Source organism: Pelobates fuscus, chromosome 4 (genome assembly GCF_036172605.1).
Source record: "Pelobates fuscus isolate aPelFus1 chromosome 4, aPelFus1.pri, whole genome shotgun sequence".
Lineage (NCBI taxonomy): Eukaryota > Metazoa > Chordata > Amphibia > Anura > Pelobatidae > Pelobates > Pelobates fuscus.
In genome coordinates this window covers 279865352-279891875 of record NC_086320.1, presented here as the reverse complement: position 1 = coordinate 279891875, position 26524 = coordinate 279865352, and the positions used below count along the sequence as shown (strand labels likewise).

Here is a 26524-nt window from a genome sequence, read left to right as displayed (position 1 = left end):
ACTGTGTGTGGAGAGAGGCAGAGATAGGAAGTTACAGCATATCCCTCCCTGCCTCTCTCTACTCACTGATCCGTGGGGGAGCAGCTACACAGCACAGAGAGTTCAGACAGCAGCTCCCAGCCTGCAGAGACAGACTTCAGCTCAGGGAAGTGAGGGATGAGGGGAAAAGCAGCAGGGAGACATGGGGACACTAAGGGACACTGAAAAACTAGGGGACACTGGGAGACCTGGGGACACTGAGACACTCGGGGACACTGTGAGACATAGGGGCACTGAGACACATGGGGACGCTGTGAGACATAGGGACATTGGGAGACACATTGGGACACGGAGACACTAGGGACACAGTGTCTCCATGTCTCCCAGTGTCCCCATGTCTCCCAGCCAGTGTCCCTAGTGTCTCAGTGTCCCCATGGCTCCCAGTGTCCCCTAGTCTCCCAGTGTCTGTGTCCCCATGTCTCTCAGTGTACCCACGGCTCCCAGTGTCCCCAAATGTCTGTGTCCCCATGTCTCCCAGTGTTCACATGTCTCCCAGCCAGTGTCCCTAGTGTCTCAGTGTCCCCATGGCTCCCAGTGTCCCCTAGTCTCCCAGTGTCTGTGTCCCCATGTCTCTCAGTGTACCCACGGCTCCCAGTGTCCCCAAATGTCTGTGTCCCCATGTCTCCCAGTGTTCACATGTCTCCCAGCCAGTGTCCCTAGTATCTCAGTGTCCCCATGGCTCCCAGTGTCCCCTAGTCTCCCAGTGTCTGTGTCCCCATGTCTCTCAGAGTCTCAATGTCCCCATGGCTCCCAGTGTCCTCATGTCTCCCAGTGTCCTCATGTCTCCCACCCAGTGTCCCCATGTCTCCCAGTCAGTGTCCCTAGTGTTTCAGTGTCCCCATGTCTCTCAGTGTCCCTAGTGTCCCCATGTCTATGTCCACAAGTTCCCCCATGTCTCCCAGTGTCTCCAAGTGCCTCAGTGTCCCCATGCCTCCCAGCCAGTGTCCCTAGTGTCTCAGTGTCCCCATGTATCCCAGTGTCTGTGTTCCCATGTATCTCAGTGTCCCTAGTGTCTTAGTGTCCCCAAATGTATCAGTGTCCCCATGTATCCTAGTGTTTGTGTCCCCATGTCTCTGTGTCCCTAATGTCTGTGTCCCCATTTCTCCCAGTGTCACCGTGTCATGTCTCCCAGTGTCCCTATGTCTCCCAGTGTCCCCAAGTCTCTCAGTGTCCCTGGGTCTCTATGTGTTCCCGGGTCTCAGTTTGTCCCCATGTCTCTCAATGTCCCCTAGTATCCTAGTGACACAGGACACACTGAGTCATGGGGACACTGGGAAAAATGAGGACACTGAGACACTGGGAGAGTAGGGGACTGGGCGACATGGGGACACTGACACTGTGATACATAGGGACACTGATGTCAGGCTGGCCTTCCAATTCTTTGGACAGACATGCCCCCTTTTTGGGCATGTTCGCCCCTTTTCGCAGTTCTGGTGACGTGATTCGCGTCAGTGGCCCACCACCCCGCCCATTGGCTTCCTGCTTCACTGGACACTTCTGTTAGGGAGTATGGATTTACTTGAAAGATGAAAGCATAAATTAGAGAGAGATTAGCATAGAGTATGTGTTTTCTTATAGCTGCATCCTTAGAGTTTCCCTCCAACACCATCTCCATCAGATACATGACGCTTGGGAGGTATGAAGGTTTTAGTGTTTTTGGTCGATAAGATTCTGTAATTAGGCCCATCATAATTGTCAGCACCAGGTCCAATAGGCTCTTAATCTGGCCCTGACTCTAGCCTGCAGCTGCTCCGGCTACAGTTCATTCTTGCAAGATCCCAGCACTGGAGCATTGCTATTGTAACCGCAGTAACGCTCCGAGCTCGTGAGAGGATTATTAAGCACCTGGCAAAGCTGATGGCTAAAGATCCGAGGTCCTCTTTCCCTCTCTTAAAGTGCCTGTGGGGCGATGAGGGAGATCTTTGATCTCCCTACAAGCCATTGATGGCACACAGCAATGCCGGCACTTGGATATTATTAAGCTGCGTCCTTAATGGGATATATAGGTGTGTCAATGTAAAAGAACTTTCTCAATTTGGATCATGGGTGCCCAAGGCTCATTGATGCACGTGGGCGAAGGCTAGACCTTCAGAAGAGCTACTGTAGCTCAATTTGCTGAAAAACTTAATGCTGGCCATGAGAGAAAGGTGTCAGAAGACACAGTGCATCGTAGTTTGTTGTGTATGGTGCTTTCTAGCCACAGACTTGTAACCATGATAACCACGCCGAAAGAGCCTGTCATGTGGATTTACTTTGGTATTTACCACCTATCTAAAGACTGTTGCAGACCATGTACATCCCTTTATGGCAATGTTGTTCCCTTATGGTAATGGTTTCTTTCAGCAGCCTAATGTACCCTGCCACACTGCAAAAATTGTACAGGAATGGTTTGAGGAACATCATGAAGAGTTCAAGGTGTTGCCTTGCCTCCGTATTCACCAGAACTCAATCAGATTGAGCATCTGTGGGATGTACTGGAACAACAAATACGCTTCCACTTCAAAATTTGCACAACTTAAAGGATTTACTGCTAAAGTCTGGTTGCCAGATACCACAGGACACATTCTGAGGTCTTGTGGAGTCCATGCCTCAAAGCATCAGAGCTGTTATGGCAGCATGCAGGAGACCTACATGATATTAGGCAGAGGGTTTTAATGTTGATCAGTGTATGTTAATGCTGATCAGGGACTTAGCTGCTTTTAACTTCTTTTCACCAGACAAGAGGGTGGTGCAGTCTGTAACTCTATCTGTTGCTGTTTGTTAATTTTTGCAGTTGGGAAACAGACACTACTCATTACAAATAGTGACAGGCTGCAAATGAGTCATGGGAGGGGGTGAGAGTGATCAGGTCTCTGTCATACATATACATACATTTTTGATATAGTTAAAAATAAATAGATTTCAACAAGAATACAATATATCATACTTTAATTATTTTGTATTTTATATAATTAAGTTTTCCCTTTTGGGATTCTTCTAATGCACTACCTGATGTGCTACTGGTAAACACATCATAACAACTTAAACATTCTCACAGTTCAAAGCAGAAGGATAGTACTTATAGGTTGTATAGTTATTATGTTTGTTTTTCGATTGTTTAATAAGTGCGTTGAGCGTGTCTCATTTTGCTAGTACTGCTCATCTTTTGCTCAAGAAGTAAGATAATTTAACTTGGAAAAAAAAATCACTGCAGCATTTCTCATGGATATTGTGAGATGCAGAGAATTCATTTAAATGTAAATTTCATGTTTTGTGCAAAAATTGAAAGGCTCTGAATCAGTCTGCATGTTATTAGAATTAGAAGTTCAAACCTCAGCTAATAGTGTGAAGTGATGTCAAATTTAACTCTGCACAAAATTAAGTCATTCAACCATGATCAAAGCATAGGTTTCACAGAAAGGGTTGTTGGTACAAATGCTAAACACTCATTGATTGTTGCCTGAGAATTTATTTACATTGCTCTAAGATGTATGTTCTAAGTGGTTTCAGACATGCCACACATTTGTGATTGCAATTGTTTGATCTTGGGGGGGAAATAGCTATTTAATGTTTTTTTTTTAAAATAATAGTGCTATTTTTATTTTCTAAATGTTTGTAAAATAGCTAAAAATATGCTTTATTTCCCCCCTCATAAAAGTACATGTTGACACTTTACAATAGTTATATTATGTTGCTTATTTATTTGCAAATATCACAATTAAATTCACAAAATGCATTAGAATAATAATATGCATTAATAGTATACTATTTTTTTTTACTTCAATAGTTATTTTGCAACATTCACATATATATTAAGTATGTTCATATACTGACAATACGTCAGGTATTAAGAATTAGCATTGCTGCTTTTCAATAAGTTGGGGGGGGGGGGACTACAACAATTTACCTCAAAATCGTTGTCATTAAGCACTTTGTGAGAAATATAAACAGACGATTTTGTAAAAGAACAGTTTTATATTTTTATTTGCCTTAAGCAGATAATTTGTTTAACAAAAATAAATTGCAAGCAAATGCAACTATAATATTCTTTCCCTTGCCGTTTCCATAGCAGCATTGGAAACAGGACAGGAAAAAGCAAACTAAATTGTAAAAAGGATCTCAAAGTCTAAGGTTTCCCAATCAAGTGACTAGCTCTAACACATTAAAAGGGCCAATCCAAAAGGATGGGAGTCTAATGCTGCCATGGAAACATAGCTGGGGAAATAAAATTATGGTTAGCAAAGGAATTATTTTTCTGTTTTACCAACTATCCATGACAGTATTGACTGTGGGTAATACCCAAGAAAAATAAGGAAGAGATGGTGCAAATTCATTTTTTGGAAGGAGAAATTGATTCAAAAACATTTCTTAGCCAAAGTTAGCCACTGATGCTGCTGCCATATCAAAGTGATAACACTTAATTTAGGCATTGAAGGATGACCATGAGACTGCCCTGCAGATTTTCTCCATAGAGGCTTGTGACACTCCCGCAGAAGAAGCTGGGAGAGCTTGAGTGGAATGAGCTTTAATTACAATTGAAACAGGAAGATTCTGACAATTGTAGCAATTGCAGCAACAATCCAGCAATTTATTTATTCCAATGGCAATATCAAAAAACTAAACAGATTCCTGCCAAGATTAGGTTCACAGAATATAAGCCTTTAGGCAATGAGTCATGTTCAATGCATGCCACTTAGTTTCTTCTGCAGAGGTAAGGTTTGGGAAGAAAGAAGGAAGAATCATTTCTTGACTCACATGAAACGATGCAACCACCTTAGAAAGAAAATGTGGAACAGGACAAAGAATAACCTTTTCATCACACAGGACCAATTCCGTGGCACCTCCATTCTGCATGTTCACAAATTTCTGTATCAAGTGGTCTTGCTTCAGATGAATGTTTTGCTTTGGTATAAGGTTGTCACGAGAGTCGTACCCTAACATGCAGGAAGAGTCGAAACCCACAAGAGGTGGATCTGAAAGACATATTACTGAGCCTTAGAGTGGCCAGACTTAATGTATTAATATAGCGAAAAACAAGGTCAGGATAAGTCAAGGTCAGCAGTACAGAAATACAAAGAGTATATACAAAGCCAGGTCAGGATACCAGAAAATCATGAGTCAAATACTAAGCTGGATCAGGATACTAGAAATCACAAGTCAAATACAAAGCCGAGGTCAGAATACCAGAAATCACAAGTCAAATACGAAGCCATGGTCAAATACAGAAAATCACAAGGGAATCTCTAGGAGCACTAAACAAGGACCTAACAAGAAACCACTATAGTGCAATGAAAGAGGGCTAAAACAAACCTTGAATAGGCTTACCTTTTCCCTGATTAGGCCACGTCATCATTGCAACTCAAACAGATTAAGGTCACCTAGATGATGTGGTACATTTAAGAGGAGGCGTGATGTCATGCAGCAATCTTATATAAGAATGCAACCATAGAGCCAGCAGCATTCTAAGTTCTACCAGCAGAGTGAAGCAGTAGGGCTCCGGCAAATGCGGAAGAGCATTTCGCCGACACTGAAGGCTATTTATGTATATTTATTTTTCACAGGGGCCATGCCATGCAGCCACATGGACTGGTCGGTAAATGCGGCAGGGGGAGGGCTGCATGGCTCGTGAAAGCTAAGTATCGCTACATCGAATACATGGAAAAAAAACTGTGATAACAAACCAATGCTGCAGACATTTGAAAAAAGATGAACACACAAATCACATACACTATGTGTGTATGCCCACTCACATTTACCAGGGCTTCAAACCAGCTCTTGATTAAATGACATGCAGCTGGATGATTCCCATAGTGGGACTGTGTTTCTTATAGATAACACCCAATGATGACTAGTAGTGAATCGTGATTGATTAGATGAAAGTCAAGAAATAAAAGGAGAAAAGGAAAAACAATGGAGTGAAACTGTAAATCAATGTGGAAAGTTTAGTCATTAGGAAGTATGCCCACAAGGAGATAACTTTTGTCATAAGATAACCATTGAGTTGTTGATTTTATATATATATATATATATATATATATATATATATATATATATATATATATATATATATATATATATATTATATGTATTCACTTAATTATATGTATTTCATTATATAGTTGAAATATTGACTACCTGCAGCTGTTATATAGACAAACATACATTTCTAGCAATTGTCTGGTTCTCCAGCTGAGTTTTTCTCAAACCTAATACATCATGAACATGTTGATTTTGCATGGGTGAAATGGGACAAACACCAGTGAATAGCATGAATGTGCACTGCCATACCAAATAGGAAATAAAACAGATACACCTGTGGGAGAACACTCTTGTAGCACCAACCGTAACATCAAAGACATGAAAGAAACAATTGTCAAGGGGAACATCTGACCGCAGAGACAGGAAAACATGGGAATATGAACTCGTGCAAACACAGGATACCATGAATACAGGACTCAACTGGCGTAAGGAGTTCAGATCTCATTATTGTCTATCAATACTTTGTACCACTGACTTTCTTTAGTTCAGTCAGAATCTGCTATGTAACAGGATCTCCAGGTTTACAAGGTCCCTGATGTCAACCAACAGCTTAGACACCTCACACCAGACCTTCTTACCTTTAATCTTCTCTGCTTAGCAATGCTTTGTTTGCCAGTTCTATTCCTAAAGGGAACACTGTCCCACCTAAAAATAAAGCATACATTTTGCAGTAGAAAATATCCATTCCAAGCAATCTTGTTGATTGGCAATGGTGTATTTTTCATGTAGTAAGTATACAAGATTTATTTATGTAAGAATGATTTCGATGACATATATATATATATATTTCCAATAGGTTTTGGATAGTAATGCTTAAAATACAGATGCTGGTGACACGGTAAGTGAAGATGTTCTTTGGGTACAAGAAACTGCTATTTGAAATTTATAAATATTCTGCAATTTTAGCATATCATTTTAGCTTTCTATCTATGCCAGCAGTCTACTACAGAAACAATTTTAGTTTTATGGCAGAAACAGGCAGAGACAGAGATGGAATACTGCAACTTACAAAAAAATTATGTTGTTCTTTTAAAAATGTTTCACATTTCCAGGATCGGTTATTAATTGATTATGGGCAGTCAGGAGCAGGTTCAGAGCCCAAATTGTGGAAGGGTATTTCTGGATTTTGTGGCAGATTACACCCACAGATACACAAACTTACAAACATCTTTTAATGAGATTTTTTGTGCGGCAAATTCTTCTTATGTCTGGTTTTACTAGGTGTAGAATTTTATTTTTTTCATTGTGTGATATTGGGCAAAAATGTGATATACAAACATTTTCAGCAACCCACTTTTAACCAGCACAATCTGACTTAAATAAGCAAAAGAAACCCATATCCTCAGATGCCACATTAGGTTCTAATTTAAAGGGCAGCACAATAAAACAAATACATTCCCTTCAATGTGAAGCCAGATTGGACACAATACTGATTGAAAATTAGCTTTGCATGAAAAAAGAGAAAATAAAGAGAAAATAAAGAGATTAAAGAGATAGGGGAAATTTATAAAGTTTCCAGTATAAAGTTTTCCAGAAAATTAATAATAGCCACCAATAAATGTAATACTCTTTCTCAAATAGTTCAGTACTGTTATAAAATATTTCCAAATTATTTTTCTACAGAAGTCACCATTAGAGTCTATGAGAATGTTTCCTCTATGCTAATGGTGAAGTGCTTAATTACACAGACATAAATGACCATACTTCACTTTCGACACTTGGCTATATCCGATACATGCAACTTTGTAATTTCGCCCAGCTAACCTCTTTTGAATGCGCATATCTCCATAACCCAGCCCAAACAGGTCAACAATCCTCTTTATAGAACTCACTAGTGACATGCTCTCCTCTACATTGCTGTATGGGAAATGGATTTGAAATGTATGTATTCTTTGGGGGGAAATCTTAAAAGAACTTGCCAAGGCTGCAGATCTTATGACATCCAGCCATAGCAAGCTTTCCCCCTTTTTCCATTGAGAAGCCTCTGAATTGGTGCCCACACAAATGCGTGCATCGGCTCATCCAAATGCGGGCACCGACTCATGCATGCACACCTGTCTGGTCTAAGGTCTGGAGGAGCTGATCTGTGGTCTGTGTTGGAGGAACGTGCCTGCCACTTCTGTTAGCTAACAGAAGGAGGCTGCAAATCTCCTTGACTGTTTGATTGACAGCCGGGGGGGGGGTGGGGGGGTGGGGGGGGTGGACGGGGGTGGGGGGGGGTGTTCCCATAGTTAGTTTATAAAAGTGCCGATTTCATACAGAAATCTGGAAACTTTTATAAACTGGGCTTACACTACGATACTCCTCAAGCTGAAGTGATTTTTGGATATGGAGTGTTCCTTTAAGAACCTCCAGCTACAGGTCCTCTCTCTGCTCTCCTGGATTTTAGGCACACAATATCCGTTAGACCCCCGGGTGCTATTGCATTATATGCCCTTGCACTCATTCCATGAGTCCTTTTAAATCAAATCTATACAACTAAGCATTTCCTGACCTATAGAGCACACTGATACTCCTATCTACTCTTCTCCCTCACTTTTCTCCTCTCCCATTCTTCCATTCTTCCTCTCTATTCCCTTATTCTTTTACTCGGCATGATCTTCGACATAACACTTTCCCTCTTCTATATCCTGCTAATTTCCCTGCACATTATCTCTTTATCTACTTTATTTACAAAAAGAGTCTATGAGAATTTTGTAGTTATATTTAGAAAGTTTTTAAATATTTTTCTGAAATTATTAAATCATTTGGAAAGCTTATCAAATAATCAAGAAACATATACTTCATATTCCATATTGTCTACCTCGCGTGTCCTTCTCTTAAAGAGGAACTGTCCCTATTTGGGGTCTGAACCTCCTGTTCCACTTATATATCATAATATTCCTCTTTCTTTAAGCTCCACATTGTTTGGTGTGTATGAGTCATGGCAATACAACAAAGTAATCTATCTTTACAAGAACGCTATAGTTAAAAAAAGGAAATATATTTTTATGTTTTAAAGATGTGTTTATATATATATATATATATATATATATATATATATATATATATATATATAGAGAGAGAGAGAGAGAGAGAGAGAGAGAGAGAGAGAAATATATATATCAGATGTGTTATCTTCTTTTAGTTTAGATGAACAAAATTTGCTAAGAAATCTCAACTACTTCCTTCTCCTTTTAGAAGTTACAGTTTTGCAACAATCAAAATTCAGAACTAATAATTTTTCTTTCTTTTTAAATGCATTATATTAGTAGTTAATTACAAACCATTTGAAAATGATTCACCAACTTTTAACACAAATCTGGAAATTTTGCTAGTTTTTGTCCATACGAATTATATTCTATTAATGTGTTGGAACTTATAAAATGAAAAGAATGCATGAATTGCGACATCATACAATATTCATAGTCAAACATTGCAAGTAGCCAACTTGTTAATTCTGTCAGTGATATCCATTTACATTGCAACCACATGATGTCACCGTTGCTTCAAAAGTTGTTGTCACTCGGACAAAATGTGCCTTACAAGCACAACAGAGTAGTAAACGTCTCATTGATTTATAATAGGGGCAATAAATCTTTAGAAGTACAATGATAAAATTCCAATAAATAAGTATGTTTTCACTCAATAGATGAGTTGCTTTAGGTCACTTGCAGTAATTCTTCAAGAAGGCATCAACAGATCTATGCAAGTTAAAATAAACAGGGCTTTTTAGACTTGCATAAACCAATGCATTAAAAATCTCAGTGATTTAAGAATGTGCCAATTTTAAAGTTTATTTATTATCACATTGTGTTTAAGGAAAAAAAAAGTATTTTTTTTGTGATATAAACTTGTAGGATATTTACTAAAGGGGTAATTGACCGTGAATTGAAAGTTAATATTAAATTTAAGGCCAGAGTAGCCAAACTGGAAGCCCAGCTGACTTACGGAATATTTCCAGTTTATTTTGTTTAATTTGTTTTATTCAGTTTATTTTGAAGTTAAATTTGAAATGTGCCTTGAATTCTTACTTAGTGAATAAGCCTGTTAGTCTCATGTTGTGGTAGATGATGTTATATAATTTGGCAATTTGCTGTGGCATATACTGTAGCAAAATTACCGGTAAGCGGAAATTTAAAATTAAACATTTAGAAAAAAATGTACACATATTAGTCTTCATTCATTCATTCAGTTTTTATCAATATTTTAAATATTGGTTTTATGTGTCCTAATTTATTTATTTATGTATTATTCATTTATTTATGAAATATTTTACCAGGATGCATACTTTTGAGATTTCTCTCATTTTCAAGTATGTCGTGGATTTTGTGGCAGATATTGTGATATTTTGATAAAGTATACTTAATAAAAAAAAACTTTTAATCAATATTTTAATGAAAATATTCATTATGTTTAAGAGATCTACAACAAGATAGACGTCTATCCTGACTAATCATATTATCATACAACAAAAATGCTAAGCCAACAGAACATCCGCTACAAATGGGCGTTTCCACATAAAATTTTGATTTATTATGAATCCAAAGTTTTTCGTTTTGTAGAACTGGACTTACTATATAAATAGATCCAAGAGACAAAACTGGAGGTTTGACAGAAATGCTGAGAAACCAAGTAGAGGGAGGAGACTCTAAAGACTTAAAGGGCCTGAGTTTTTTTGTTTTGTTTTAGCGGATTCTCTGTTTGACAATTTTGCATGTGGTTTGCATGAGTCTCCCTTTATTGTATAATATGCACTATGCTATGTAAAAGAATCATAACTTCTTCACGAGGAATCTGTGAGTTTTAATATTAAGGATATTGGGGGGCAGGGGAGGCATCTTGACTAAGGAATATATTGGTCTTTCTTGCACTCATGACTAAAGATCCACATTGAGAGAGTTTAATGTGGAATTATTTTTCTATGTTCGCTATGCAGTACTCTTGGGAAGTGCTTGATGATTTTAAGTGCAAACTGTGAGCTTTGAAGATTGTTAATAGAATATTGGGTGCATAAGTTGGGTGCATGTACCAGCACTTTATTTAGTCTACTCAATACAAAAAGAAAGCGTCCCAATCCTCCTTTTCCTATAGAGCACCGCAATTATGGAACGACCTCCCGCACACTTTCAAATCTTCCCCAAGCCTAAAGTCATTTAAGAGATCCCTCTCTACATACCTTAAAACAGAATTCACGTGTCATGGTCGATTATATATGTCCTACCTGTTCTATGTTACATTTTGTATAAATTGTGTATTAATATTGTTTTTGTATTTTATTGTACCATAATGTATCAATGCAATGTTTTGTGGACCCAGGACATACTTGAAAACGAGAGAAATCTCAATGTAACTTTCCTGGTAAAATATTTTATAAGGGGGGGCGGAGCCTAGCAGCGCAACAGAGTGGTCGCACCTGAACACCGCTCCAGCGATCTACCGCACTAAAAGGCGAATAACGGCGGCATCGTATCGCCAAAATAGAAACCGGGGGCAGCTCTGTCTGCAGAACGATACACTGCAGCGGCCGATACCTTTTTTCATCACACCGGGCAAAAAAACCCGCAGCCGCGGCCCGAAGGCCTACCGCGTGAGAGACCAGGCCCTCGCGTACCAAAGGGCGTACCCGACGTGGAGTGACTTCGACCTGTCCACGCTCCTACCGACTACACCGACAGAGGGAGACATGGGGAGGAAATCCCAAAAGCAGCCGGTAACCGACAACAAGACACAGAGAGACATCGGCCTCATGCTACAGCCTCCAACGCTGGCCCCAACCCAGCGGGAAATCTCCTGCTCGAGAGACTCCTCACCCTCATGGTCGGGAGGGGGAGCTTCCCCTCGGAACCCAGCACCAGCCTCAGGGAGTGCCTCACAAACACTTGAAGCAACTCCTGCAACCAAACAGGAGATAAAGGACATGCTTACCAGCCTTCAGCATAACCTCCGGAGAATGTGGGAAGCTGATTTGGCGGTGCTCACCACGGAGGTACAGGCCGTCACTGCACGCACCCAAGCCACAGAGGGGGAGGTGATTGACCTTAAGCAGGGGCTGAAGGAGCTGGGCGACCGGGTACAACAAATACAGGCCTCACAGTATCAAACAAACAGGCAAGTGAATATCTTGGACGATAGGGGGCGGAGGAAGAATATAAAGATCAGGGGGGTCCTGGAAACAATCCCACTCGACGAGCTGCCACACTTTATCCGGAGGCTGGTGGCCTCCCTACTCCCAGCAAAGCAAGCCAAATACTTTACCTTCGATGGTGTATATAGGATCACCAAATCCCCCCAGGCACCAGCGACAGCACCTCGGGACGTCATCCTGCGATGCCAATCAATCACGGACAAGATGGGACTCCTACAAGCACTGAAGGGACAGTCTCCCTACGAATTTGAACAATGCCAACTCTCCCTCTTCCAGGATTTAAGCAGAGCCACCTTGTTGTGGAGGAAATCCATGCAACCCCTAACGAAAATCCTGCAAGCCGAGAAGCAGCCCTACAGATGGGCGACACCGCGATCAATCTGGGTCACAAAAGCTGACAAATCGTACAAGGCCACAGACCCGACCGAAATCCCGGCCCTGCTGACGGCACTGGGTATCCCACAGCAACGCACAGCTTCCCATGGGCACACACCCGCAAGAGTGGCCACGGCCAAACCCACGCTTGAGCCGGGAAGGGATAAGAGACTTACCTGAACTTCTTCAGTTAAGGAGACTTTCAAATTATAATTTGTGTTTATGTTTTAATTCTGTTTTAAAGTCCGTTTATATCTTACCAATACCACTCTCTCTGATAGGCCTAAGCCACAAGGTGGCAACACCACGTTACGTCTATACAACCCCCCCCCCCCGAGTGCTCCAGGGTAAAGGTGCACAGCACAGCATGGAACGCCACATATCACCCCAGGAACCTGACATATGGCCAAAACACACGACTACCTTAGACAGGTCCCGAAGACCACAGTCACCATAGCTCCGACCTACGACGCCATCCCGTATAGAAGCTGAACTTTTAGCCAGGCAGTGAGGCACCCAACAGACCTCACCTAATGGGGGTGTGAGAGACTCTACCGCCACAGAACACTGAGGATACACTAGACCGCTATGGTAGGACAACACGCTCTCACCACTACAATTTACTAAGCAAATTGGGGGGCGACCAAACACGACTAGCTAAATAGAGCCCTGCTACACCAACACCAGGTGGGAGGACAATTACCATATAGGCCCCAAGCACACCAACCAACACACCCCTACAACATTGACAATGCCATCTCTAGCCTGGCACCTTTACAGTCATAGAGGAGACAACTCGTTATAACGCTCTAGCCCACTATAAAAAAAAAATTGTGCATAGTTACTTTCACTGTATCTAACGATGTGTACCACAATGTGATATTTTACTGCAAAGTATTGTTATGTTTATGACACGATGTGTTTATATGCCTGTCTATGCCCGCTGTTGTGGCGAGCTAGGCATCCCTGTTCTCTCTAAGCACAAATAAAATAAAGATTGACAAAAAAAAAAAAATATTTTATAAATAAAATAAATAAATAACATAATTTAATACAGCAATTACAATATTGCAGGGCTTTAATTGGGTTCTTATGCTTTTATTTTTGATTCTTTATGGTTAGAAGGAGCTTATGGATTTGCAATGGTCAAAATACTGAAACTACACTTTTATAAGTTTAGTTTATATATTACCCTATTGCTGTTAATCTGCAATGTAGTAAGAACAATAATCATCAAGACACGCAATGGATTATCTCACCTCAGTGCACAGGTTTCACTTTAAAAAAAGAGATAAGCTTACCCGCATGCATGATGATCACAAATACACTGAAGGATGTATGAGCTCAGAGATACTACAGGTTTAACTTATCAGGCACATGAGAAGATTATGGGAAGATCTAGAATTCTGTAGAATTAGGATTCATTTTTTCTGTCTAGAAACAAGTCTTTTCTGGTTTTGCAATGGCCAAAAAGAGTGAAATTACTTTTGTATAAATACTTTTTTTGGTTTGTTTTTTAGAGGTCATAAAAGATATAACTATGGTTAGGTGAATTCATATAAGTGAAGGTATAAAGCTTCGGTGTGTTGTTGTCTATTTTAAAAATAAAAATAATTTATTCTCCTTATTAAGATCTTTAATTTCATATATGGTTTGCAAGTATCACTTAATTTCATGTATTATGACTATTCAATGTAAGAACTATAACACTTTAATGAGGAATCTGTGAGTTTTAAGAGTTTCAGGATATTGAGTGACAGCTTTGGAGTGCATTCAGAAGTGCAGGGTAGGCCTCTTGAATTAGCATAAAAAATATATCGGTTTATGTCTTTCTTTCCCTCATGACTGAAACTACGCATTAGGAGTGGTTTGTTGTTGACCTTTTTTCCCTTTTTTTATTGTATTATATGTACTATTCCTTGATTGATGGGTACAATTCTATAATGAGTATTTTGAACGTTTAGAGGGGATACAGTTGGAGAGATTAAGAGTACATTTGGATAGTTTTGGATGATCTTAACTGTAAATTTTGAGGTATGACCTATTGTGTATGTATGTGTGTAATTTTATATATACATATATGTGTAATTTTTCCTATCTCTCTCACTTCTATCTTGACTAAGAGATCATGAGTAGCAATTTTGTTTTATGCAGTACTCCGCCATTTTTATTTTCAAAGGATATGGATCATATAATATTATTTTTGGTCATAGACCAGGAGGGTCCATTTATTATTATAATTTGCTAAATACAAAGCAAAATGTATACCATAGAAAATGTATATGCCCAAAATCGGTCTCCTGTGAGTTCCATTACAAAATTTCTTGATAAAGAAAAAAAGATTAAACAGGGATTACTGATGATTCTGGGAGATTTTAGTTTAGTTCAAGTTTTGTCGCTTATTGAAAAGGACCTCTTTTTGACTTATGAAGGATTTTTCATACCAAAGAAAATGACATCAATTTTTTTTTTTTTAAACCTCATTGTGCACATTCAAGAATAGACCTGATCTCAGGAGATGCTAGCATTGCACAAGCTACAAAAGCCTATAAAATAATCACAATTCCATGGTCTGATCATAATGGTAATAGTGGAGTTGAAAAACCACTATGTTAGAGCGAGACCAGACTGGAAACCCCATGGCGGATTGCTTCTACCAGGGGGAAATATGTAAAGCGCTACGGAATCTGTTGGCGCTATATAAATTGCTATAATAATAATAATAATAATAATTAAATATTGTGAATTTGTTAGTATCCTATTTTAGAGACAATGAGGATTCTGGTTTATCCCAATATATACCAAATGTGTCATTATGTGTCATCTAAGGCCCTAATAGGAGAGATAAAAGAACTAGAAACTAAAATAAATGATCAATTCATTATTAGTGCAAATAGAAATTTGGACATTTTAAAATCTAATTTCTATTATAAAGGAAACTATGCAGATAAATTATTGACCAACAAAGTCAAGGCAAGACGTACCAATAATCATTTTAATGAAATTATTATGGGTCAAGATACTCTCATTTCCCCTAAAATAGGAACAGCCTTTAAAACATTTTATCAAGGTCTATATAATCTCCTGTGTTTTGTCACACATGCCCATCTTCAGTCTTAGTTTTAGGATAAAATAGAGGGACACTGCAACCACCCAGACCACTTCTGCCTATTGGAGTGGTCTGGATGCCAACTCCCATCACCCTTAACCCAGCAAGTGTAATTATTGCAGTTTTTATAAACTGCAATAATTGCCTTGCAGAGTTAAGTCCTTCTCTAGTGGCTGTCCACTAGAGGAACTTCCGGCTTCTTAAAACATGAAAAGTGTTTTAAATGACGCTGGACGTCCTTACACTATGCATGAGGACCTCCAGCGTTGCCGGAATCCTTATAGGAAAGCATTAAATAATGCTTTCCTATGGGGTGGATTAATGCGCGCACGTGTGCCCATTGCTGCACCTGCACATTATGTCTCGCCCACCAGCTAACATCGGCAGGGGAGGAGCGTGGGCGGAGCCTGACTCAGCGCTGAGGGACATCGGCGCTGGATTCAGGTAAGTCACTGAAGGGGTTTTAACCCCTTCAGCAACATGGGGTGGGGGGTGTGAGGGAGAGATGATTTGTTTTCCTGGCACTGGGGAGACCCTTTAATGACTCTAAACACCATGCAATTAGGTCTTCTAAATGAGAGGATTACTCTGGACGAAGTGGGTTCAGTCATAACTAATCATAAAAGGGCACTGTAGTCACCAGAACAACTACAGCTCAATGTAATTGTTCTAGTGTGTATATTCAGTCCCTGCAGGCTTTTTAATGTAAACACTGCCTTTTCACTGTTTACATTACAGCCTAGGTAGACATCTAGTGGCCACTCCTCAGACAGCCACCAGAGGTGTATCCTGAGGTAGTGCTGCACAATAAGAAGCAGGGAGGATTAGGACTCCCTAACATCTTTTTATATTATAAGGCCTCAATGCTAATTCTTGTGCTATACATGATTATCAGTAATCATAATTCACAAGGCTGGTATGAGATGGAAAAGACTAGCATAAAATCTCCTATGAAGCTGGTCAATTGTCTATGGTTTGTATGGAATAATCAAAACTCTCACGAGTTCAGAAACATATATTTCAATAACATGATACTTAGAGACGTATTGCATGTCTGGAAACAATTTAAAAAACAAATAGAATTAAAAAACAAGATTCTCTCTTCCTTACTGAGAGGGTTTTTGATGTATTTCATTGAAAATCTGGATTTAACTTTATGGATACAATCGGGGATTAATACAATCTCCATGTTATTGGATGACACCAGCTTTAAATCCTTCCAAAGTTTACACCAAACATTTATTCTTCCTAGATATGAATTTTTTGATTATATCAGCACAAGAAGGTTTCTGAACAATGTATTCTAAAGAGGTTATACATCTAGTTCTCTTAAAGGGAATCTCCAGTGCCAGGAAAACAATCCGTTTTCCTGGCACTGCAGGTCCCCTCTCACTCCCACCCCCCAATCCCCAGTTGCTGAAGGGGTGAAAACCCCTTCAGTCGCTTACCCGACGCAGCGCCGATGTCCCTTGTCGCTGCCTTCTCCTCCGCGCCGCTCCTCCTACTGACTCCATCGGCTGGTGGGCGAGACTGATCACGCCCACCGGCCAGGGAGACCTAATGCGCATGATGCGCATTAGCGCTTCCCATAGGAAAGCATTGAAAAAGATTTTCAATGCTTTCTCATGGGGAAATGAGCAACGCTGGAGGTCCTCACACAGCGTGAGCACGTCCAGCGACGCTCTAGCACAGATAATCTGTGCTATAATCCAGGAAGTTCCCTCTAGTGGCTGTCTAGTAGACAGCCACTAGAGGTGGAGTTAACCCTGCAAGGTAATTATTGCAGTTTATGGAAAACTGCAATAATTACACTTGCAGGGTTAGGAGAAGTGGGAGTTGGCACCCAGACCACTCCAATGGGCAGAAGTGGTCTGGGTGCCTGGAGTATCCCTTTAATAAATTAAATTCCATTAGTGGTGATGGAATGGACTCCAGACTACTATCTAGATGCATTAATTTAGTTAGAGCAACGTAAGACATAGTTATCCCTAAAGCAAAAGAAAGATGGTGCATAGATTTATGAATAGAAATACATATTGACTACTGGCACACTGCTTTTCACACAGTTTATTCATCAGTACATTGTTTAAACATAATGGAGACTCGTTTCAAGTTATTAGTAAAAATGTTTCCTCCGTATAATTTCCCCTGCTGGAGAAACAGGACCTCCATAGGTTATGAAATCCACATTTGGTACTTTGGTGAATCAAGTATGGTTAGCTGAGATGGCACTATTGCATTTAAAACTTCCAGTGATGTCGAAAGATAACAAATCTCTACAGATCCACGCCTTCATGGCCTTTAAAAGTCCAATAGCTAGGAACTGGAAACCAACTAGGGTTGACTTTTGGGTACAGATCAGAGATAAGAGTTGAGACCCGGAGACCTAGATAAATCCTTATGAAGAAATGTCCTAGACTCCGTAGACAAATGACTTCTGCCCTGCCACAACTGCATCTTGGTATATCATATTTGTTTGTGTATATGTCATTTATACATGTCTTGTATTGTAGAAATTTCTAATAATGATAATAAGATAACATTTATTGTATGTTTTCTCTAATGAATATCCAATACATTTGTTTGTTTTCACTAATAGATGAGTTCCATTAGGTAATACTTTGAGATGGCATAAACAAATTCTATGCAAGTTAAAATAAACAGGGCTTTTTTCAGACTTAACCAATGCATTAAAAATCTGGGTGATTAAAGAATGTACAAATGTTAAGGTTTATTTATTATCACGTTCTGTTTAAGGAAAAAAGGTTGTGACATTTGCTTTGTGAAAATATACTTCCAGGGATAATTACTAAAGGGGGATTCGAAAGTGAACTGCAAGTGAATATCAAATTTAAGGCTAAACTGGAAGCCTAGCCGACTTATGGAATGTTTCCAGTTTGGATATTTTGAACTTATATTTTAAATTTGCCTTGAATTCTCACTTTAGTGAATAATCCTGTAAGTTAGTCTGATATATGTTTTAGTAGATATTATGCAATTTGGCAATTTGTTGTGTCAGATATAGAGGAAAATTAAGCAGAAATTTAAAAGTAAAGTCAACATTAAAGGATCACTATAGTGTCAGGAAAACAAAGTGGTTTTCCTGACACTATAGTGCCCTGACGGTGCCCCCACCCTCAGGGTCCCCCTCCCAAGGCGCAGTAAAAACCCCTTCAGCAGCTTACCCCCGTCCAACGTCACTCAATGCTTTCCTATGGACGCTCTGTGCGATGGAGGCGAAATTCGCCTCCAGCGTCGCAGATGCGCCTCTAGTGACTGTCCGGAAGATAGCCACTAGAGGCTGAATTAACCAAAAATGTAACTGTTATGTTTGCATCTGAAGGGTTAAAACCTGAGGGACCTGGCACCCAGACCACTTCATTGAGCTGAAGTGGTCTGGGTGACTATAGTGTCCTTTTAAAAAACATTAAAAAAAAATGTACATTCATTCATTTTGTAAAAATCGTATTTCAAATATTGGTTCCAAATGTCTTAATATGGCTTTTGCGACGGAATTTATGTATTTCACGGCAGATATTGTGGCAAAATGTAAAAGTACACTAATTGTAAAAAAAATTAAATCAGTATTTTGAGGAACTGTTCAATATGTTTTGTATAAGAGAGACTTGGCACTTAAAATGATCATCTTTACAATCTATATTGTTACACTTTATTATGAAACGAAGATCAGATCACACAATTTTTTTAATCAATACCAATAAGACAATGCTTGTACAATATTATAGATCATTTATTTATTCAGAATCTCACAGTACAGTGACACGCTAACATGACAGACAAAATAAAAAAGCGAGTGTAACTGTTATTAAACCTTTTAGGACCAAGGCTTTTTTTTAGCTGCCATGCGGTTTTGACCAAGGCCTCCTTGGCACTTTTGCCATGTGTCCATTCTACCACAACTTCCCAACTTTCTGTTTAAATACACCTATCATATATATTTTTTTAAAAGAAGAAATAGCGCTTTCTTTTGATGCTCTATATCTATACGTAACGCAAAATTAAATAGAAATAATATATTAAAAAATGTGAAAAAAATAAAAAAAATGTATCAGTATTAAATTTTATCATTTCTACACACGTGCAAATAAAAAAGCCGACCCGAATATAAGCCGAGGCCCCTAATTTTACCCCAAAAAACTGGGAAAACGTATTGACTCGAGTATAAGACTAGGGTGGGAAATGCAGCAGCTACTGGTAAATTTCTAAATAAAAATAGATCCTAAAAAAATTATATTAATTGAATATTTATTTACAGTGTGTGTATATAATGAACGCAGTGTGTGCGTATGAATGCAGTGTGTGTATGAGTGCAGTGTGTGTATGAGTGCAGTGTGTGTATGAGTGCAGTGCGTGTGTATGACTGCAGTGCGTGTGTATGAGTGCAGTGTGTGTGTATGAGTGCAGTGTGTGTATGAGTGCAGTGTGAGTGCAGTGTGTGTGTATGAGTGCAGTGTGTGTGTGTATGAGTGCAGTGTGTGTGTATGAGTGCAGTGTGTGTGTGTATGAATGCAGTGTGTGTGTGTGTGTGCAGTGTGTGTGTATGAGTGCAGTGTGTGTGTATGAGTGCAGTGTGTGTATATGAATGAAGTGTGAGTGCGTGTGATGCAGTGTGTGTTTGTGTATGTGTTGGTGGGGGGTGAGCATTTTGATTATTGTTATTTTTTAATTATTATTTTAATCATTTTTGTTATATTATTATTTATTTTATTAATTATTATTTTTTTTGTTATATTGTTATTTTTGTAATTATTATCATTTTTAATATTTTATTTTATTATGTATTTATTTTTTTCGTCCCCCCTCCCTGCTTGATACATGGCAGGGAGGGGGGCTCTTACTCCCTGGGAGTCCAGTGGCATTGGTAGTTCAGTGGGGGAGGAAGGGGGCTGGCAGAGAGCACCTACTTCTCCTGCAGCTCCTGTCAGCTCCCTTCTCTTCCGCGCCGGTCCGTGCAGCGCCTCTGTCAGCTCACAGTGTAAGTCTATGACCCCGCGGCTCTCGCGAGACTTACACTGGGAGCTGACAGAGGTGCTGAACGGACCGGCGCGGAGGAGAAGGGAGCTGACAGGAGCTGCAGGAGAGGTAAGCGCTCGCTGCCAGCCCCCAGTCTGTATTATGGCAATGTAAATTGCCATAATACAGACACTGACTCGAATATAAGCCGAGTTGGGGTTTTCAACACAAAAAATGTGCTGAAAAACTCGGCTTATACTCGAGTATATGCGGTAACTCAAAATAGATTCACTAATTAGTCCTAATTGATAAAATGCCCAGTATATCTAATAGATATTTAGAGGTTATAAAACAAATTCTGCAAAGAGTGAATTACGGTTTTAAAGCTAAAACTAAAACTTAACAAGTTGGCATGCTGAGATTACAACTTTAATTGTAGTCGCTGAATCTAAAACCGCTACACAAAAGTATATATTTGTAGAAAAAAGTACATCCCCAAGGCTATGTAACTAAGAGCATTTTGACACTATTAATTTAACCAATTTATCACAAACCTAGGTCAATTTAGTTAAATCTGTTGTGTTTTGTTTCCACACATATTTTATTTAGTGAAAATTCACAGGCCACACTACTGTAAGCACCCCATATTTGTATTCTGCTACTGTTCTCGAGTACAATGATAACCTACATGCATACTTTTTATCCTAATTCTGCCCCTAATCCTACCCATAATATTGTCCCTAATCCAACATTTTATTAAACCCTTAATCCAACCTATAATCCTATTTATAATCTAACCCAACCTCTAATCCTACCTATCATGTAACCCTAATTGGGCTAAAATACAACCCATAATCCTACTCATAATCCTACCTATACTCCCAGACCCTAATCCCAGTACTGACATCAGCAGAGTGATTTCCTAGCTCACATAGTGTGAGCTCTCTGTACTGTGTCATTGCAGCATTATCACTGTATTTAGCATGAGGATGACAAGGCATTTGCCTTGGGCGGCACTTTCAGGTGGGCAACAAAAACGCTGCCCCCTAAATGCCCCGGCAGATGCCTTGTTAGCCCCTTCAATCATGGCCACCTTAGGGCCCCCCAAGAATGGCAGCTGGTCCCTTTGAACGCGGGCTGTGAGGAAGTGCCTCTGAGCTCTTCATGCTCAGCTCCCTTGCCCTCTTCCTCTGAGCTCTTCCTGCTCGGCTCTTATGTCCGCCCTGCAGTGATGCAGGGAGTCGGAATATTAAGGCATTACTAACCGATGCATCAGAGAGCTGAGCAGGAAGATCAGAGTTCCCTTGCCGCCTGCATTGACTACTCACCCTCCTGGCCAGAAGTGAAAGGATCCTCAGTGGACCCTAGGGAAATAGAAAATCCACTCCAGCACTCCCAAACGTAGGGATGCTGGGTGGATTGAAATGAAAAATTAAATTAAAAAATTGTGAGTTTGTCACTGAGTGTTTGTTTGTCAGTGAGAGTGTATATTTGTCCATCAGTAAGTGTGTATGTGTGTCTGTCAGTGAGTGTGTATGTGTGTCTTTTAGTGAATGTGTGTGTCTCTCAATGAATATGCATGTCTGTCACTCAGAGTGCGTGTCTGTCAGTGAGTGTGTTTTTGTGTGTCTGCCAGTTAGTTTGTGTGTGTGTCTATCAGTGAATGCGTGTGTCTGCCACTAAGTGTGTGTGCTTGTCAGTGAGAGTGTATGTGTGTCTATCAGTGAGTGTGTATTTATGTCTGGCAGTGAGTGTGTGTGTCTGTCAATGAGTGTATATGTGTGTGTCTGTCAGTGAGTGAGTCAGTGAATGTGCATGTCTGTCAGTGTGTATGTGTCTGTCACTGTGTCAGTCACTGTGTGTGTATCTGTCTGTCAGTGTGCGTGTGTGTGTATCTATCTGTCAGTGTGTATGAGTGTCTGTCAGTGAGTGTGTATGTGTGTCTGTCAGTGAATGGGTGTGTCAGTGAGAGTATATGTGTGTCTGTCAGTTAGTGTGTATGTCTGTCAATAAGTGTGTATGTGTGTGTCTGTCAGTAAGTGTGTGTTTGCTTGTCAGTAAATGTGTATGTCTGTCCATTTGTGTGTGTTTTTCAGTGTATATGTGTATATGCCAGTGAGTGTATGAGTGAGTCTGTCAGTGAATGCTTATGTGTGTCTATCAATGAGTGTGTGTGTGTCTGTCAGTTTGTGTAACTGCCAGTGGTGAGTGTGTGTGTCAGTGAAAGTTTGTGTGTGACTGTATGTCATTGTATGCATCAGTGAGGGCATGTGTCTGTCAGCCAAAGAGTGTGTTGGTCTTAAACAGGAAAAGGTGTGGCCTTGACAGGAAGGGGTGGGGCAAATTTAAATTTGGGGGTGTCCAAGTTTCGTCATGCCTAGGGCAGCACTAAAGTACACCACTGTGCAGCATGCGAAGGAGAGTTCTCATGTAGCAGCTCCAGCACACAGTTCAGTGCTGGGCAGTTGGCAGAGCCCAGCAGCAATCCTGCAGCAGGGGGTAAGAAATTGTCCTACAGCTGCATTTAAAGGGATTTATAAGGCTATAAGAAATGCTCGCTTTGAACGCTGCCTATAGCTCTCATGTCAGTCTGGAGGCCACTAACTGTTGCCTCAATTGACAGAGGGAACCACACGTATCCAAAGATAGATACCTGGGGGTCCCTTTTTTGATGCAGGAGGCTGGGGGCAGTGATAGAAATACCGCAGATGAGTGATCTTACTGACAAAGAGGACCCCCAGTTATCAAAAAACACCTGGGGATACTTCATACCAGCACATATTTAACTCCTGCTGGTAATTTTACTGCATGACGGTCTATGCCTTCAGTGGATGTTAAAGCTCTGCACTGCATGACGACATAGACCGTCATGTGGTCGTTAAGTTTGTAAAGGGCAGCTTTGTTTTCCATGGTTGCCCTTTTAGCCTGTAAAATGTGTTTGTTTTCTGAATATATTAGCATAGAAGCACAAATACATTTGCTTCTCTTACAATAGGTGTGATATAAATATTTTAAAATGGTTAAATAACATGCTTATGGGTTTCTGTAAAGAACCTATTGACCCTTTTTGGGAAGACAGAGTCCTATACAGAGGTAAATATAATCTGTTTGACTTTTTAGTTGACAGAAAACATAGCATATCTAAAAATAAAATAGAGTTATACCTGGAAAGCAGAAAGATTTGTGATAGTACTAACAGGGCTTTATTTCAGTACTGCAAGTGTAGCGAGTGGAGGCCTGCATAAAACGTTATCTCTGGCTATGAGCAATGCGTGCTGCCATGCTTGATTCTCTGAGATCTTGCATCTTAACTGGCAGCAATTCTAATGCAGGATGCTGTTACATCACGCCCCATTTATTTCATGTAGCAAAAACCATGTACCAGTGACAGAGAACAGCTCCAAGTAGGTGCTCCATAACAAGGGGCTGGCTTGCCGCTATCCACACTCCTTTTACTCTAAACAAAAGATACCATGATTTGGTAAATGTTTGCTGTGCACTGACATGTATACATTCTAGGCAAACAGGGACAAACTATACAATAGTTATATTTTGGTTTCCTGGCTCCCTTGTGCTGTGTACTTTTTGGTATTTGACCCCGCTTGCTCTCATTTCCTATGTTCTCTGTCACCCTTACAAGGAAACTCCACAACACTAAAGCACTTTAGCTTGCTGAGTAGCTCTATTTGTGAAGAGTGTCCTGTTACTTCCTGATTATTTAGCTCAGTGGACCTAAACTCAAGACTCAGGCAATCGACCATAGCCTCCTGATATTTAAATTAATGAATTAATAAATAAATTATATATACAGACACACACACACATATACAATATATATATATATATAAAATATAAACAAGCACCTATTTTTTTTTGTCAACAAAAAAGCAAAAAACATATAACCACTAAATTAGGTTGACATTTCGTACATTTATAACATGTCAATAATCAAGTACCATATCTGATTACTTGATGACAAAATTACTTACATTTTGTTGTTTACTTTATATTACTAGATAATATTTTTGTGTTAATAAAACATTTGTGAGATGCTAAGCTGTTCCATAAAGACAATATCCAAATTCTCTGAAAACCGAAGTGGCAATGTCCCTATTTTGCCCCTTCTTAAAAATCTTTAATTGAACTGGTCTGGGTGCAGTTTTCCTGTCCTCCTCCTTACCCATGCAATGTAAAACATTGCATTTTTAGAGAAACTGCAGACCCACCAAAGGAGCTTTCTGCAGGAGTTTAACTCTGTGAAACCATGCTGGACATCCTCACGTCCGTCCTAACACTATAGTGTTCCTTTGAACTTTTATATGTTTTCCATCATTCAAGAATACACATATATATTTGCTATACAAATGTACAGGCTAGAATTACATTTATATTTTATAATCTATAAAATATAATTTCTCTTTTTGTTTTTTTACATTCAAACATAAATGTAACCCTGATTACATATATATATATATATATATATATATATATATATATATATATATATATATATTTATTTATTTTTTTGCTTGGCTGGTCAAAGAACAAAACTGGTAAAGCAGTTATATTAAACTATTTGCTCATTTCTGCTATTTGTATTTTTGACATTTTTATTGATAAAAACATTGATGAAAACAAGAACTCAGTAAAGTAGATTATCATAGATTATCATATAGCATTTGTGTTATTCCATGTCAAATGTCTTTAAAGCCCCAATTAGAACAAAGACAAAATAAAATCATGTTAACAAAATCAAGAGGGAAGACACTTACTTTGACATGTTGTTTTGTACATGTACTTAAAAAAAAATAATAATATAAGATCTATGTTTTATTATTTGTTGTTTCTAAAAAAAGTTTTTTTAATATTATGCAGGTCTTGGAATTACCAGAGCTAATTAAGGACTCAAGGTTTAAGACAAATGAACTCAGAGTCAAGCACAGAAAAGAACTCCTGTCTATGTTATCCAAACGGTAAGTCAATTTTTTTTCCATTTAAAGTTTTTATTGAGTTTTTTCATCAACAATTCAGGTGAGGAGGGGTTACGGTACAGAAGGGAAGAAGGGGAGGGGGTTAGGAAGCATACTGCCTTTTGATTGCCACTTCAGTACAGTTAGGGCATTTCCATTGGTAGCCAGCAGGTACAGTACATTTTAATGCATCACAATCTTTTACATAAGTATACGGTTGTCATTTATATAGTGACTTAGGTAGGGAGTCTACCGGTCGGGAGATGTATAGGAGAATGTCGTCCGCAAAAGCGCTGACCTTGATTTCTCTGTCATTGAGGGTGATCCTGTGGATGTGTTCGTGGTGTCTGGTTTGGCAAAGGAGAGGCTCTAAGGCTAGTACGTATAGTAATGGCGACAGGGGCACCCCTCTCTGCCATTCGATAGGGGGAACCGGTTCGAGAGGAATCCGACCTGCAACATGTGCCGTGGGGTTAGAGTATAGCGCAAAGATTTGTTTTAAGAACGATTTGGGGAAGCCGAATTTGACAAGGGTCTGTTCGAGGAAGGTCCACCCCAGGCGGTCAAATGCTTTTCCGGCATCTAAAGCTAGCAGCATACCGCCCCGGCCGGACCCCCTAAGGTTTTCCAGTACCAGGGAGAGTTTTCTGGTGTTGTCCAGGCCTTGTCTACCCCTAACAAAACCTGTCTGGTCGTCGTCAATGATGTTCAGCAAGAGGGGAGTCAATCTGTTGGCTGGTAATTTAGCGTATATTTTTGCGTCAGTATTAAAGAGGGATATGGGTCGGAAGTTTTTACAGCTGTCTGTGGTTTTGTCCAGTTTGGGCAGTGTTACGATTGTGGCCAAGAGCATTTCGGGAGGGAGGTAGCCTACCTCTGACGCTCTTTGATACACCTTCAACAGGTGAGGCG

At 39.7% G+C, this 26524-nt stretch overlaps 1 protein-coding gene across 1 annotated transcript in view; it reads left to right on the top strand.

Annotated features, from left to right (window-relative positions):
• Nucleotides 1-26524, top strand: part of SUGCT (succinyl-CoA:glutarate-CoA transferase) — a 934720-nt gene that overhangs the window by 299260 nt on the left and 608936 nt on the right. The window contains exon 11 of the mRNA XM_063452136.1: nucleotides 25518-25615. Within this exon, the coding sequence (XP_063308206.1) occupies nucleotides 25518-25615 (98 nt within the window). The remainder of the gene's footprint in view (nucleotides 1-25517; nucleotides 25616-26524) is intronic.